This window comes from Bombina bombina, chromosome 8, assembly GCF_027579735.1.
Source record: "Bombina bombina isolate aBomBom1 chromosome 8, aBomBom1.pri, whole genome shotgun sequence".
Classification (NCBI taxonomy): Eukaryota; Metazoa; Chordata; class Amphibia; order Anura; family Bombinatoridae; genus Bombina; species Bombina bombina.
Genome location: NC_069506.1, coordinates 89,902,810 through 89,919,679, shown reverse-complemented (window position 1 = coordinate 89,919,679; position 16,870 = coordinate 89,902,810). Strand labels below are relative to the sequence as shown.

The following is a 16,870-nucleotide window of genomic DNA, read 5'->3' as shown; positions in this document are numbered from 1 at the left end:
GTATTAACAGATAAAAGCAGGGTGCGCACCTCACGGGACGGGACCCCTCAGAGGTGGAAGGCTCAGTGGTATCAAACATGTTAACCTTTTTTGACATAATCGCTTTTTCTAGGCATGTGGAACATAATTGAGAGGGCGGGTATACCTCGGCCTCCTCACAATATAAACAGGTATTAGTCTTAGGTATAGAGGGAGTACCCTCTAAAACGTCAGAGTCCTCGATAGCTATGGGCTATGTCCTAATATAACAACAAACGTTATATAAAATATAAAAACGGCACCTTTAAACCCCCAATGGCTGGGGCATTCACCACCTCCTATGACCCAGGCACACAGAGTAAATCAGATTCTCTCCGATAACCAGCACGGTCAGAGAGTAGGAAGTAAAACTACAACCATACCTGGTCACATGGAGTGCAACCTAGGACCGCCTCTGCTAAGGAAAAGCGCGCCAAGATTGTAAAGCTGCGCAGCTCTAAAGTGAAAGTAACCTGTATGTTCCAACCTCAGCCTATGAGCCTCAGAAAACATCTCACACAACGCAGTATAAATTAAATAAAAATGTATGAGATTAATCCCCACTGTTCAATAATCCCCCCTCAGGAGACATTAACCCTTGATTCCATACAGATAAAAGGAGCCACACTGTGACCCTGTCTTCTAGCGTTACCATATGTGTAAAAAAATTAAACAATCTTACCGGAATCTATGCTGTGGAACAGAAACACAGCCTCTCAAGTGTGACAGTCTTGTAAGTATTGCTCCTGATATGGACTTGAGTGATGAAAGCAGGCAGTGAAACTCGTCAACACTGAGTCAACACTGAGGAGCTGTTAATACAAGTCTGGATGGTTTAGCAGAAAGACTATACCTGCATCTCCAGACCCCAACTTTCAGCAATGCTCTCACTTAAAACTCCACTCCTATTTCAAAGTGTAGATACCCTTCATAAGGAACTAATCTGTATCTTCTGACACTTCTATGCCAACCTCCTGTGACGAATTTAAGCGCTTATTTAAGCGTTTGGCTGGGGTGTCTTTGCCTCCTCCTGGTGGCCAGGTTCTGTATTCGCACAAGTAATGAAGCCGTGGACTCTCCTCATATTAAGAAGGAAATATAATTTTCAGGTTTGAGTGCGAGTTATAAAGTGGTACTTTGAAAAGTGATCGACTAATTATGTTCAAAGTTTTTTTAATTTCTTTATTTCATATGCAAGTTTTTTTTTTCTTTTTACAGACTTGAAAATGGAGTGTTCTATCAGCATTTCTATAAAGGGAGGTATGTCATAATTTAGCAAATAGTTGATCCTCAGAACTCAGATATAATTAATTTTACGGAAGAGCAGAAAAGACTTATCGTGAGAAAACATAGAACCCATTTGCACAAATAATAAAAAATATTTTTGAGAGAAATAATTTCTCAATTATAGAAAATAGGGATGCACCGAAATGAAAATGCTGGACCCAAACCGATACCGAAAATTCAGGATGCCCCTGGCCAAAAACCGAAATGAAATCGATTTTTTTTTTCTTTTTTAACTACAGTGTGTGTGTGTGTAGCTGAGAGAGCTTGTAGGCGGGAAAGCTCCAACAAATGGGTATGGTCACTTGTACCGTAGGGCTTGATCTGCAGTGAAACTGGTGGAGCTCTACAAGGGAGAGCGTGGTTATATCCAGACAACAAAACGAGGTGGACATGTGTTTTGTTTTTGGGTGTAGTTATCTGTACGATGGGCGTGGCCGCACCTGATCGTCTCTCATCGTATCTCCGCCTAGTTCCTGGTTCGGGTCTCACACTGACCCGTCAGATTATATGTCCGGAGCCCCAAATGGAGTCTGCCTGTCACCTATAACCAAGACCACCGGACTTAGCTATGACCTCACATGCAAGGTGGTTATAGAAAGTTACTGTGCTTTTTTTTTGTATACACTGTCTGGTGGGTGCTAATTTGTACCAACTGTGTGCGAGCTTGGGTCTTATGCATATATAGTGTACACGCATATTTGCCTCAAGCGAATAGAATGTCTATGCAAAAGAGGCTGACGTATAAGCACTGTATATAAGGCTTATACATATTCTCTGTGTGTGCTTAGGGCTGTGTCTGATAATATCAAGTGTTTATAAACATGTTACTTATCCCCCTTTGAATACTGTATTCAGAACTTTGGTTTCCTTCTAAAAAAAAAAAAAAAGGGCACTGCTGGTTTCAAATATCATTATGTCACGGTACTTATGTGTGTGCTCTGTGTACCATGCCAGTGCTGTGCTGCACACCTTATGCTAAGGATATGCATACAAAGAGAGAAGCGCTCTACCAGGAACGAACAACAGCTCAGTGGCTTGTTCTATGGCGATTTACCACCCGGAGGCAGCTTCTTTTAGACCAGTGTGCTTTTCACAGAAGAAAACTTTCCTGAAGTATATCAGTCTGATCCCGCCAAGTAAGGTCAGTCCAGCCCCGAAATACCAGGCAATTCTCCTCTGAACAAGGAACATGACAACCCCAGACGATCGTTTCGGCCTCCTATGGGCCTCGTCAGTGAGGTGCAGCCACATTCCTCTAATCACACTGGGCAAGGAGTCCACGTCTGGTTTCCCCCATCACCCATAGGGAGACTTCCCCAGGGTTATAATAATTTGCATACACAGAGAGAAGCGCTCTACCAGGAACGAACAACAGCTGAGTGGCTTGTTCTATGGCGATTTACCACCCGGAGGCAGCTTCTTTTAGACCAGTGTGCTTTTCACAGAAGAAAACTTTCCTGAAGTATATCAGTCTGATCCCGCCAAGTAAGGTCAGTCCAGCCCCGAAATACCAGGCAATTCTCCTCTGAACAAGGAACATGACAACCCCAGACGATCGTTTCGGCCTCCTATGGGCCTCGTCAGTGAGGTGCATCCACATTCCTCTAAGCACACTGGGCAAGGAGTCAACGTCTGGTTTCCCCTATCACCCATAGGGAGACTTCCCCAGGGTTATAATAATTTGCATACAAAGAGAGAAGCGCTCTACCAGGAACGAACAACAGCTCAGTGGCTTGTTCTATGGCGATTTACCACCCGGAGGCAGCTTCTTTTAGACCAGTGTGCTTTTCACAGAAGAAAACTTTCCTGAAGTATATCAGTCTGATCCCGCCAAGTAAGGTCAGTCCAGCCCCGAAATACCAGGCAATTCTCCTCTGAACAAGGAACATGACAACCCCAGACGATCGTTTCGGCCTCCTATGGGCCTTGTCAGTGAGGTGCAGCCACATTCCTCTAAGCACACTGGGCAAGGAGTCCACGTCTGGTTTCCCCCATCACCCATAGGGAGACTTCCCCAGGGTTATAATAATTTGCATACAAAGAGAGAAGCGCTCTACCAGGAACGAACAACAGCTCAGTGGCTTGTTCTATGGCGATTTACCACCCGGAGGCAGCTTCTTTTAGACCAGTGTGCTTTTCACAGAAGAAAACTTTCCTGAAGTATATCAGTCTGATCCCGCCAAGTAAGGTCAGTCCAGCTCCGAAATACCAGGCAATTCTCCTCTGAACAAGGAACATGACAACCCCGGACGATCGTTTCGGCCTCCTATGGGCCTCGTCAGTGAGGTGCAGCCACATTCCTCTAAGCACACTGGGCAAGGAGTCCACGTCTGGTTTCCCCCATCACCCATAGGGAGACTTCCCCAGGGTTATAATAATTTGCATACAAAGAGAGAAGCGCTCTACCAGGAACGAACAACAGCTCAGTGGCTTGTTCTATGGCGATTTACCACCCGGAGGCAGCTTCTTTTAGACCAGTGTGCTTTTCACAGAAGAAAACTTTCCTGAAGTATATCAGTCTGATCCTGCCAAGTAAGGTCAGTCCAGCCCCGAAATACCAGGCAATTCTCCTCTGAACAAGGAACATGACAACCCCAGACGATCGTTTGGCCTCCTATGGGCCTCGTCAGTGAGGTGCAGCCACATTCCTCTAAGCACACTGGGCAAGGAGTCCACGTCTGGTTTCCCCCATCACCCATAGGGAGACTTCCCCAGGGTTATAATAATTTGCATACAAAGAGAGAAGCGCTCTACCAGGAACGAACAACAGCTGAGTGGCTTGTTCTATGGCGATTTACCACCCGGGGGCAGCTTCTTTTAGACCAGTGTGCTTTTCACAGAAGAAAACTTTCCTGAAGTATATCAGTCTGATTCCGCCAAGTAAGGTCGGTCCAGCCCCGAAATACCAGGCAATTCTCCTCTGAACAAGGAACATGACAACCCCAGACGATCGTTTCGGCCTCCTATGGGCCTCGTCAGTGAGGTGCAGCCACATTCCTCTAAGCACACTGGGCAAGGAGTCCACGTCTGGTTTCCCCCATCACCCATAGGGAGACTTCCCCAGGGTTATAATAATTTGCATACAAAGAGAGAAGCGCTCTACCAGGAACGAACAACAGCTCAGTGGCTTGTTCTATGGCGATTTACCACCCGGAGGCAGCTTCTTTTAGACCAGTGTGCTTTTCACAGAAGAAAACTTTCCTGAAGTATATCAGTCTGATCCCGCCAAGTAAGGTCAGTCCAGCCCCGAAATACCAGGCAATTCTCCTCTGAACAAGGAACATAAGGATAGACATGTAACTCAATAGAACAGGGGAGGGCTGTACATTTTTTAGCCATTTTGGTCCTCTTTGGGCCGAAATTGGAATTGCACATTTTCTGCGGCCCAAATTTTGGTGCATCGCTAGCATTATTCTTTATTTAGTTTTGTGTAAAAGAATCAGATTTAACAGTTTTTTTTTTTTTTTACCAATTATCTAAGATTTGCATTTTGCATTTAAGGAAGAAATAAAATCCTGGAATCAAAATAAAATTATCAAAATTTGCTGAGCTTCGATCAAAGTATTGTGTATCAGCAGGTTCTGCTGGCACTAACCATTCACTTTGTCATATACTTTATTAAGTATAAAGGTAAAATAGAAAGTGAAAGCTATTGCATGATTATGGATTCATTAGAGCACAAAACTGTATCCAACTAATCTTTTCAGAAACAGTCATCCCCCTCTGGCATCATTAAACAAATTTACTTTTCCAATGGCTCTGTGGCATAGTATATGAATAGGAAGAATTTTATAAACCTTTGCCACCATGAAGACAGCTTTGGTTTGAAAGCAGAGTGGCACTTATTTGCCACTTGATAGAAGATAAAAGTTCTGCACAACTTCCAACATGTTTCAGCACACAGGCATAATCATAGACGTCTATGATTAAGGCTGTGTGCCGAAACATGTTAGATTTGGATTTTAGATGTGCCAATAAAATCTAATCCTTTATCTAAGGAAGTTGTGAAGGGCTTTTATCTTCTATCATTATGCACTATTGGTTCCTGTTCGTCCGTGCACCTCCCTTTTAGACAAGAACACCCCATGACAGTCTGGGTCATGTGGGGCTACTGCACCTTCCTTTAAGACAAGAACACCACATGTGGGGCTAGCATACAGAGCTGCATCTGGGATCAATTGGCAGTGAAGGGCTGGTCATCCTGACACTGAATGCACATTCACTAGCCATCATTAACCGAAAGGGGGACCTGCTGAAGAGATTGTCTCTGCAGCTAGGTTCATTCCAAGTGAGTCGGGTGCCGCGTTGAGATAACAGCTGCAAGCGAAGAGAGGTCCAGACGGCATATGAGGTAGGATGGGAGTGACTATCTCTTTATATGTTATTGTGGCAGTTAGCTCCGGATCCTTGTCTTATAACTAGTTGTTAAGCTGCCTTTTTTTTTTTTAAAGCTACTACTTTGCCACTTCTCATGGCAATAGTCCATGTGATGGTGTAGGTGGTATGGTGAAGTGGTTGGTGGCAAAAGCAAGTCTCCAGCATACCATAACCAATCACATTGTAACTCCTTTAGAAATGTATGATTATTGTAGACCAAATATCAAAGGAATTACAGTTTACTACTATTCTACAGAATCCATAGAGAAAGCTGTGAAAGCCCTTCAGCCTCGATTTGTCAAATCCATTGCAAGTGAGAAAACTAGATGATTTCACAGTTTTTGTTCCAGTAGACCGATTTATACTATACTATAAGTTTGGCAGACATCCCAATTCATGGCCTTCAAATTAGTGCCCATCACCAATGAACTGCTCCTTGTTCTACCACAGACAAAAAAGAAGATTATATGTGTTGCATGTACAATAACAAATGGTCGCTGGGTCTGGTACATGAAGTTCCTGTGCTCGAGTTAGACTAAGAGTTGAACATAAAATTCTTCATAGGAAATTCCTTCAAGCTGTCAACAAAGAGTATTTTTTAGAACTGTCTGCCCAGTGGAGCTCACAACAGCTAAAGGGTGAACAAAAAACATCAGTGGAGAAATGGGTCAGAACCTGTTTCAGCTGTTCTGCAAGAAATCTTGTTCTTTAGCATAAATAAATAGGTACTCAACATTAATTAAAAACATGGTTTAATACTTAGTTATTAAATTATAATGAATAATAAACCATCTTTTGTATCACTTGGAGTAACAACGCAAACTTTTTTTGTCAACACAGTAGAATTGCATAATAAACAAATGCAATACAACAAGACAATGCAATAGCACTTAGTCTGAACTTCAAATAAGTAGTAGATTTTTTTTCTGACAATTTTAAAAGTTATGTCTTTTTCCACTCCCCCTGTACCATGTGACAGCCATCAGCCAATCACAAATGCATACACGTACCATGTGACAGCCATCAGCCATTCACAAATGCATACACACTTATTCTTGCACATGCTCAGTAAGAGCTGGTGACTCAAAAAGTTTAAATATAAAAAGACTGCACATTTTGTTAATGGAAGTAAATTGGAAAGTTGTTTAAAATGGCATGCTCTATCTGAATAATGAAAGTTTCATTTTGATTGAGTGTCCCTTTAAAAAGGGTATATGAAGAGCTATCTAAGTCAATATATTTTGGATTTCTAAAATTGGTTCCACATTGACATATTTGGTACTGAAAAAGCATATTTAAATTTTAGGATTTTTCAAGATTTTTTTTTACTAGCAGCTTTTTTATAGTCATGTTTAGACAGCTATAGAGAGGCTGAAACAAACCAGATAACTTAAAATATAACATTAAAAAGAACAGCTTTCCAAAGACACCATGTGAAGCTGTATAGCGCTTACAGAAACAAATTATGGGCAATCGAAAAAAGCCTTAAAAGGTGATTTTATGCTACCAATGCAACCATTATTTACCTATATCTCAGGAGAATTTTTTAAAAAAAAAATCTAAAAACTTGGGTTTTTGCTCAAGAAGGGTGATAGAGAGCACTACCCAATTTTCAGACAAATCAGAAATGGTGTGGCAACCTGCAATTGTATATTTGACATAGAATGACCCCATTGTTTTACAGCTTATCTTATCTGTGCTGAGACCAATGAGGACCAGGTGTGTGGCAGGGTTAAAGGGACATTATACGCTAGATTTTTCTTTGCATAAATGTTTTGTAGATGATCCATTTAGCCTACATGTTTTTTTTTTTTTTTTTTTAAAGTATAGTTTTTCTTATTTTTAAATAACATTGCACTGATTTTCAGACTCCTAACCAAGCCCCAAAGTTTTAAAGTATAATGATGTATTCCTACTCCAGCTTGTTTCTGTTTGTGTAAACAGTCTTTTCATATGCAGAGAAAGGGGGAGAGGGGAGTGTCTGGTTTTTTGCTTTACACCCACTTTCAGTGGGTTTTCCTGCTAACCTTTTTAACTGAAGTAAACTGGGACCTCCTAAGTAAGTTTTTTAATTTTTTATACTGGATTTTTAGATCAGTAACTGTGCATATTATTCTTTATAGTAGTGTCTATTACATGCAACTATATCAAATTTGGTGTATACTGTCCCTTTAAAGGGACAATACCATCAAATTGTCTCCCCTTTAATTTGTTCCCAATGATCTATTTTATCTGCTGGGCCTGGCATATATGAAATTGTTTAGAGATAGCTCCTTTAAATTATTGACAAATACACAATAAAAAGACAATGGGACATTACTTGCTTTAAATGAAATGAACAGTAGAATATTTTCTGGAAAATTTCAGAGTAAACCCAATTTTCCGACCCCCATATCATGTGACAGCCATCAGCCAATCACAAAATTGCATATACGTATATACTGTGCACTTTTGCGCATACTCAATAGGAGCTGGAGCCTCAGAAAGTGTGCATATAAAAATAATGTGCAGGTTTTGATAATGGAAGTGTATTGAAAGTTTTTTTTTTTTTTTTTTTTTTAATTGTTTGCTCTATCTGAATCATGAAACTTTAATTTTGTCTTTAGTGACCCTTATTTCTATTGTGCTGCTAAAGAATAACATATCAGCCAAGTCTTAAAGGGACACTCAAGTCAAAACAAACTTAGGATTCAGAAAGAACATGCAGTTTTAAGACACTTTCCAATTTACTTCCATTATCAAATTTTTCTCAGTCTTTTTATATTCACACTTTCTGGAGAACGAGATCCTACTGAACATGTGCATAAGCTCACAGGGTATATGTATACTAGTTTGTGATTGGTTGATGTCTGTCACGTGATACAGGGTGGACGGAAAATGGAAGAATAAATAAAATTTATCAGAAAAAAAATATCTACTGCTTATTTGAAAATCAGAGAAAGTGTTATTGCATTGTCTTTTTCTTTATTGGAGACTGCATAGTAAATACTCGTGAAAAAAATCAGTAGTACATTGTGTTTAGCAACATTGAGGTTCCATCAAGGCTTTAAATCCTATGGCCTAAAGCTTTTATACAATAAGTATAGGTGATCAGTCATACTTATGCAAAGCAATAAAAATGCTAATGGAAGTCTCTCCTTTGTCCAATGTCTAAAAGTTCTTGTAGCTGTAGTTGGGTCAAGGCCTTCAGGATTCATAAGGAGGGAAAAATAGGAGCTTCCTGATTTTTTGATGCTCAGTCTCACTTTTTTTTCCCTAAATAAACTAGTTAGTTTAGTTAACATACTGCTAGATTACGAGTCTTGCGTTAGCCTTAAAAAGCAGTGTTGAGAGGTCCCAACGCTGCTTTTTAATGCCCGCTGGTATTACGAGTCTGACAGGTAGAGGCTCACCACTCACTTTTCTTCCGCGACTCGAGGCTACCGCAAATCCCCTTACGTAAATTGCGTATCCTATCTTTTTAATGGGATTTTCCTAACGCCGGTATTACGAGTCTTGGAAGAAGTGAGCGGTAGACCCTCTCCTATCAAGACTCCTACCGCATTTAAAAGTCAGTAGTTAAAGAGTTTTATGGGCTAATGCCGTAACATAAAACTCTTAACTAAAGTGCAAAAAAGTACACTAACACCCATAAACTACCTATTAACCCCTAAACCGAGCCCCCCCCCCCCCCACATCGGAAACACTTAAATAAAGTTTTTAACCCCTAATCTGCCGACCGGACATCGCCGCCACTTTAATAAATATATTAACCCCTAAACCGCCGCACTCCGCCTCGCAAACACTAGTCAAATTTTATTAACTCCTAATCTGGCGTCCCTAACATCGCCGACACCTACCTACATTTATTAACCCCTAATCTGCCGCCCCCAAGGTCGCCGCTACTATATTAAATGTATTAACCCCTAAACCTAAGTCTAACCCCCCTAACTTAAATATAATTTAAATAAAACGAAATTAAATTACTACAATTAAATAAATTATTCCTATTTAAAACTAAATACTTACCTGTAGAATAAAACGAAATTAAATTACTACAATTAAATAAATTATTCCTATTTAAAACTAAATACTTACCTGTAAAATAAACCATAAGATAGCTACAATATAACTAATAGTTACATTAGTATCTATCTTAGGGTTTATATTTATTTTACAGGCAACTTTGTATTTATTTTAACTAGATACAATAGTTATTAAATAGTTATTAACTATTTAATAACTACCTAGTTAAAATAAGTACAAATTTACCTGTAAAAAATATCCTAACCTAAATTACAATTACACCTAACACTACACTATCATTAAATGAATTACCTAAAGTAACTACAATTAAATTAAATAAACTAAAGTACAAAAATACCCAAACACTAAATTACAGAAAATAAAAAAATAATTACAAGAATTTTAAACTAATTACACCTAATCTAATCCCCCTAATAAAATAAAAAAGCCCCCCAAAATAATAAAATTCCCTACCCTATACTAAATTACAAATAGCCCTTAAAAGGGCCTTTTGTGGGGCATTGCCCCAAAATAATCAGCTCTTTTACCTGTAAAAAAAATACAATACCCCCCCAACATTAAAACCCACCACCCACACAACCAACCCTACTCTAAAACCCACCCAATACCCCCTTAATAAAACCTAACACTAACCCCTTGAAGTTCACCCTACCTTGAGCCATCTTCACCCAGCCGGGCACAAGTGGTCCTCCAGAGGGGCAGAAGTCTTAATCCGATCCGGGCAGAAGAGGACCTCCAGACGGGCATAAGTCTTCATCCAGGCGGCATCTTCTATCTTCATCCATCCGGAGCGGGTCCATCTTGAAGCCAGCCGACACGGAGCATCCTCTTCTTCCGACGACTCAAGGTTCCTTTAAATGGCGTCATCCAAGATGGCGTCCCTTGAATTCCGATTGGCTGATAGGATTCTATCAGCGAATCAGAATTAAGGTAGGAAAAATCCTATTGGCTGATTGGATCAGCCAATAGGATTGAAGTTCAATCCTATTGGCTGATCCAATCAGCCAATAGGATTGAGCTTGCACTCTATTGGCTGTTCCAATCAGCCAATAGAATGTGAGCTCAAGTCTATTGGCTGATTGAATCAGCCAATAGGATTTTTCCTACCTTAATTCCGATTGGCTGATAGAATCCTATCAGCCAATCAGAATTCAAGGGAAGCCATCTTGGATGACGTCATTTAAAGGAACCTTCATTCGTCGGGAGTCGTCGGAAGAAGAGGATGCTCCGCGTCGGCTGGCTTCAAGATGGAGCTGCACCGCTCCGGATGGATGAAGATAGAAGATGCCGCCTGGATGAAGCCTTCTGCCTGTCTGGAGGTCCTCTTCTGCCCGGATCGGATGAAGACTTCTGCCTCTCTGGAGGACCACTTGTGCCCGGCTGGGTGAAGACGGCTCAAGGTAGGGTGATCTTCAAGGGGTTAGTGTTAGGTTTTATTAAGGGGGGATTGGGTGGGTTTTAGAGTAGGGTTGGGTGTGTGGGTGGTATTGTATTTTTTTTTTTTTACAGGTAAAAGCTGATTACTTTGGGGTTATCCCCTGCAAAAAAAGCCCTTTTAAGGGCTATTTGTAATTTAGTATAGGGTAGGGAATTTTATTATTTTGGGGGGCTTTTTTATTTTGTTAGGGGGATTAGAGTAGGTGTAATTAGTTTAAATAAATTGTAATTATTTTTTTATTTTTTGTAATTTAGTGGGGGGGGGTTGTACTTTAGTTTATTTAATTTAATTGTATTTAATTGTAGCTAGTTTAGGTAATTAATTTAATGATAGTGTAGTGTTAGGTGAAATTGTAACTTAGGTTAGGATTTATTTTACAGATAAATTTGTACTTATTTTAACTAGGTAGTTATTAAAAAGTTAATAACTATTTAATAACTATTGTACCTAGTTAAAATAAATACAAAATTGCCTGTAAAATAAAAATAAATCCTAAGCTAGCTACAATGTAACTATTAGTTATATTGTAGCTATCTTATGGTTTATTTTATCGGTAAGTATTTAGTTTTAGGATTCATTTATTTAATTGTAGTTATTTTCTTTAGATTTATTTAAATTAGGGGGTGTTAGGTTTAGACTTAGGTTTAGGGGCTAATAAATTTAATATAGTAGCAGCAGATTAGGGGTTAATAAGTGTAGGAAGGTTGCGGCGACATTGGGGGGGGACAGATTAGGGGTTAATAAATATAATGTAGGTGTCGGCGATGTAGGGGGCAGCAGATTAGTGGTTCATAAGTATAATGTAGGTGGCGGCGGTGTTCGGAGCTGCAGATTAGGGGTTAATAATATAATGTAGGTGGCGACGATGTCGGGGGCGGCAGATTAGGGGTTAATAAGTGTAAGATTAGGGGTGTTTAGACTCGGGGTTCATGTTAGGGTGTTAGGTGCAGACATAACTTTTGTTTCCCCATAGGAATCAATCGGGCTGCGTTAGAAGCTGAACGCTGCTTTTTTGCAGATGTTAGATTTTTTTTCAGCCCGATCTGCCCCATTGATCCCTATGGGAAAATCGTGCACGAGCACGTTTTGCCAGCTCACCACTAACGTAAACAACGCTGGTATTGAGGTGAGATGTGGAGCTAAATTTTGCTCTACGCTCACCTTTTTGCGGCTAACGCCGGGTTTTAAAAAAAAAAACGTAATACCAGCGTTGTCTTAAGGGAGCGTTGAAAAAAAAAAATGCTCGTTAACAACGCACCCCAGTTACCGCAAAACTCGTAATCTCGGTGATAGTGTTGACAACAAAATGTAACCTTTAACAAAACTTCCAACAATAATATTCTGTCCGGGACAGATGCATTGTCTTTTTATTATGCACTTATTAATTTTGCAATTCTACTGCATTGAGTGGCCCTTTAATATTTTTAAAATAAACATTTTCTGTAATCTTTTTTTCAATCTCCATTCACCAGCCTTATTTGGAGGAGCCAATCTGAGGTTTAGTCAGCTGACTACCCGGCTAGCCATGGTCATAAAGTTAGTATAAAAAGCATATATTAGCAGTTTTTATCAGTTAAAGGTAGATTAAACACTAAATAAATGCTAGATAGAATGAATGATGATTTCAAAGAAAATATTAGCCTGAGAATAAGATGTAGATGTATTTGTTAAAGTTTCATTAGTTGTTTATATATTACAAAATAAGTGTAAAGTTTTAGTGCCTATAAAACAATGTGAGCAGCCATGTTGTAACTTAGGTTATCTTCTCTGCTGTGGCCAATTAGAGACAGTTATAAATAGGTCACTAGAGTGTGCAGCCAATGGCTGTGTGAAATATAACAGTGTTCTGCACTTCCACTTGTAACAGGAACTGAAAAGTGCACAATTGCAGAATGAAATTACAGGAAAGGGGGACAAATAAATAATGAAAGTATATTGTAGACTTTTTTTTATAAACGTGATTTATCATTTTATATCACCACCTCAAAGTGTTTAATGTCCCTTTAAAGCTAAATAGGGACCGATATCTAGAAGGGTTAGACTTGAAAAGTCAGGAGGGTGCATTTGAAGTTCTAAGTATTAGAAATGTATCAATTTTCAGTGCTTAATTACATGAAGAGGGATAAAATAAATAATATGAATATTGTGCAAAGTAGTTTCACTATGCATAACTAAACATTTTATATAAAAGTCTCAAGGTGTATGCTGTCCCTTTAACTTCAATTTGAGATTAATATTGCAGTGTTGATTTACACTGGCAATTTAGAGCAACAGCCACTATGTTATTGGTGGAGAGGGACACGCCTCTGCAAGTATGACAACCAAATGGTGGTTTATTTGGTACAGAAACATAATTTTTTTTTTGAAAAACTGAATACATTTTTAAGTTGCTTTTTAAAATAAACAAAAAAACGTTGACTACAATATTCCATTAAGCAACAAACCATTACATTTATTGTACATATACATTACTGACAAGAATCTTTTTACAAATTTCACACATGGGATGTACAAAGGATGCATTAAAAAAATATAGAACAATCTTTTATTATCTTGTGGGGGGGGGGGTTGATATTTTCCAGTAATTCAGGATCCTAAAATTGCTTATAACCTCTTTCTTTTGGGATTATCTATATACAAAATACCCTCCCATAGCTCCTCAGTATTCTAGCTAAGGTATAAACAAACAAAAATGTGAAACCCATTTTTAGAGTCCGGAAGAAAACCCACACATAATTTGATTGAAAAGTTCCAGATGGACTGTTTAGGTCCATCTAGTTAGGCTCAGCTAGAAGAATGCTATTTTTGAGACATAAGCTCTTCAAATGAACTTCCTACCATGGCATATACACACTATATATATATATATATATATATATATATATATATATATATATATATATATATATATATATATATATATATATATATATATATATATATATATATATATAGTGTAATATAATAGAAAAATCTGTTATCTGTAGATTTGGCATACAATGCACATATTACATTGTTCTACAGAAATAAACAAGCAGAAACTGAATTAAATGTTATATTAATACACACACAAAATACTGTAGGAAAGGCAACTTTACAAGATGAATTTTGTTAATATACAGAAATTTGACTTTACAAGGAAACACCTAAAAAGGCTTAAGCAATTTGTTGGTAGGAGGACATGGTATGGTAGCTAGCTGGAGGTCCTTTCTGCAGAGTTAAAGTGCAGATCAGCAGTAAAACACTGTTTATTCCTGAATGATTTGCTTTGTGGTTTCCAGCACATTATCACAGTACCTTACATCATTAGCCCTGGGGAAGCAAACTCCTCAATCAAGGCTAAAGTTCCACCCACAGCAGAAAGCAGCCAATAGCAGCCCAAATCCAACCCTCCCGAAAACATTATCTAAACAGTCACTGCAGGCCCAAAACATTAAGCCAAAGAGCCACATCGCCAGCCGAAAAGGCTTCAGTCTCTCTCACAAGCCAGGAGATCACGCAGCCTTCTGGGACAGAAGCCTAGCATATTCCCTGAGGAACTAGACAGCCTGAATGAATTACAGACCAGGCATTACTGCAAGCATGTAACATTGCATTACAGGAAGCGAGGGAGTCAGCATAACATATCATTGCAAGCGTACATTACAAGTCGCTGTGTGCTGTTCTGTCTGCTCACAGGTAAGCATGCAAAGCAGCTGCAGCAAACACCTCAAAGCTCTGCAGCTATATTCAATATTAATATAACGGAGACAATCAGTCTATGGTAAACATCTGATAGCAGAAGAGCAGGGTGGGAGGCCACAGATGTCAGTTCCTACCTGCAGGGGCTGAACAGGTCATCCATCACTGGCACAGGAGCTGCTGCCTCTGCCTGGATCCCTCAGCCTGCAGTTCCTGCTCTAAACTCTCCCCTATTCTTACTCTAACTACTCAAAATGGTGGCACATGCAGTCAGAGACCTCAGAGAGCTTTCACTGAGCTTGTGCTATGACCTCAGCCTCCACGCACAGCGCTGAAAACTTCCCCCCTCAAACTAAAGACACTGAGCATGTGCTGTGACCCCCTCCTGCTTGTTTCTCGTCCATTTCCCCACAAGCCCCCTCCTTCCTTCGTCTTAACCACAGACCTTCCTCCAACGCAATCAATCTCAACCCTGCTGTTTCCGTAAATAAAGCAGAGTACACAGCCTCTGCTAGCACCTCTCCCTGGCATACTAAGCTTGTGTGTGAGGAAAAAGCAGGGGCCCTAGTGAGGGATTCTCTGAGTGACGATGCCTTAGGCTCCCAGTACTGCAGCCTAGTGAGATTAAGATGGCTAAACAGACTGCACAGACAGATGCATGCAGCTTGAAACAAGCTGTACACCGCAATTCAGTACCCCCAGAGGCAAGTAAAAGGTTCTTTGCATCTAATCGCACCCACAGTTAATAAGACAAGGAAATAAGGCACAGCAGGTAAACACTTGTAATAAAGTATTTGTTAATAAGAGAAATTCTACACAGCTTTCACACACAAAATATCAATGTGAATCCAAAATATCGGGAGTTGACAGCAATACAAGTCAGACATTCAACAAGTGTGCCATGTGTGTTCATATGTATGCACATGTGTGTTTATAAGTATGCACATGTGTGTTCATATGTAAGCACATGTATTTTTATATGTATGTACATGTATTTTTATATGTATGCACACGTGTGTTTATAAGTATGCACATGTGTGTTCATATGTAAGCACATGTGTTTTTATATGTATGTACATGTGTTTTTATATGTATATACATGTGTGTTCATATGTATGCACATGTGTTTTTATATGTATGTACATGTGTTTTTATATGTATGCACATGTGTTTTTATATGTATGCACATGTGTTTTTATATGTATGCACATGTGTTTTTATATGTATGCACATGTGTTTTTATATGTATGTACATGTGTTTTTATATGTATGTACATGTGTTTTTATATGTATGTACATGTGTTTTTATATGTATGTACATGTGTTTTTATATGTATGCACATGTGTGTTCATATGTATGCACATGTGTTTTTATATGTATGTACATGTATTTTTATATGTATGCACATGTGTTTTTATATGTATGTACATGTGTTTTTATATGTATGAACATGTGTTTTTATATGTATGTACATGTGTTTTCATATGCATGCACACGTGTTTATATGTATGCACATGTGTGTTCATTTGTATGTACATGTGTTTTTATATGCATGCACACGTGTGTTTATATGTATGTACATGTGTTTTTATATGCATGCACACGTGTGTTTATATGTATGCACATGTGTTTATATGCATGCACACGTGTGTTTATATGTATGCACATGTGTTTATATGCATGCACACGTGTGTTTATATGTATGCACATGTGTTTTCATATGCATGCACACGTGTGTTTATATGTATGCACATGTGTTTTCATATGCATGCACACGTGTGTTTATATGTATGCACATGTGTTTTCATATGCATGCACACGTGTTTTCATATGCATGCACACGTGTGTTTATATGTATGTACATGTGTTTTTATATGCATGCACACGTGTGTTTATATGTATGCACATGTGTTTTCATATGCATGCACACGTGTGTTTATATGTATGCACATGTGTTTTCATATGCATGCACACGTGTGTTTATATGTATGTACATGTGTTTTTATATGCATGCACACGTGTGTTTATATGTATGCACATGT

General features: G+C 39.0%; 1 protein-coding gene and 1 long non-coding RNA gene across 11 annotated transcripts in view; one reads left to right on the top strand and one right to left on the bottom strand.

The window, feature by feature from the left end:
* Window positions 1-16,870, bottom strand: part of RERE (arginine-glutamic acid dipeptide repeats) — a 1,074,498-nt gene that overhangs the window by 231,632 nt on the left and 825,996 nt on the right. Inside the window, exon 1 of one of the 9 annotated variants that reach the window (XM_053690446.1) lies at window positions 14,965-15,158. The exons of the other annotated variants lie outside the window; for them this stretch is intronic. Coding sequence (XP_053546421.1) covers window positions 14,965-14,990 — 26 coding nt within the window. The 5' untranslated portion in view covers window positions 14,991-15,158. Of the gene's footprint in view, window positions 1-14,964; window positions 15,159-16,870 lie in introns of those variants that run through there. 9 annotated transcript variants of the gene reach the window in all.
* Window positions 14,580-16,870, top strand: part of LOC128638477 (uncharacterized) — a 78,824-nt gene continuing 76,533 nt past the window's right edge. For both annotated transcript variants that reach the window (XR_008399099.1, XR_008399098.1), the window contains exon 1: window positions 14,580-14,824. This is a non-coding gene — a long non-coding RNA (uncharacterized LOC128638477). The remainder of the gene's footprint in view (window positions 14,825-16,870) is intronic.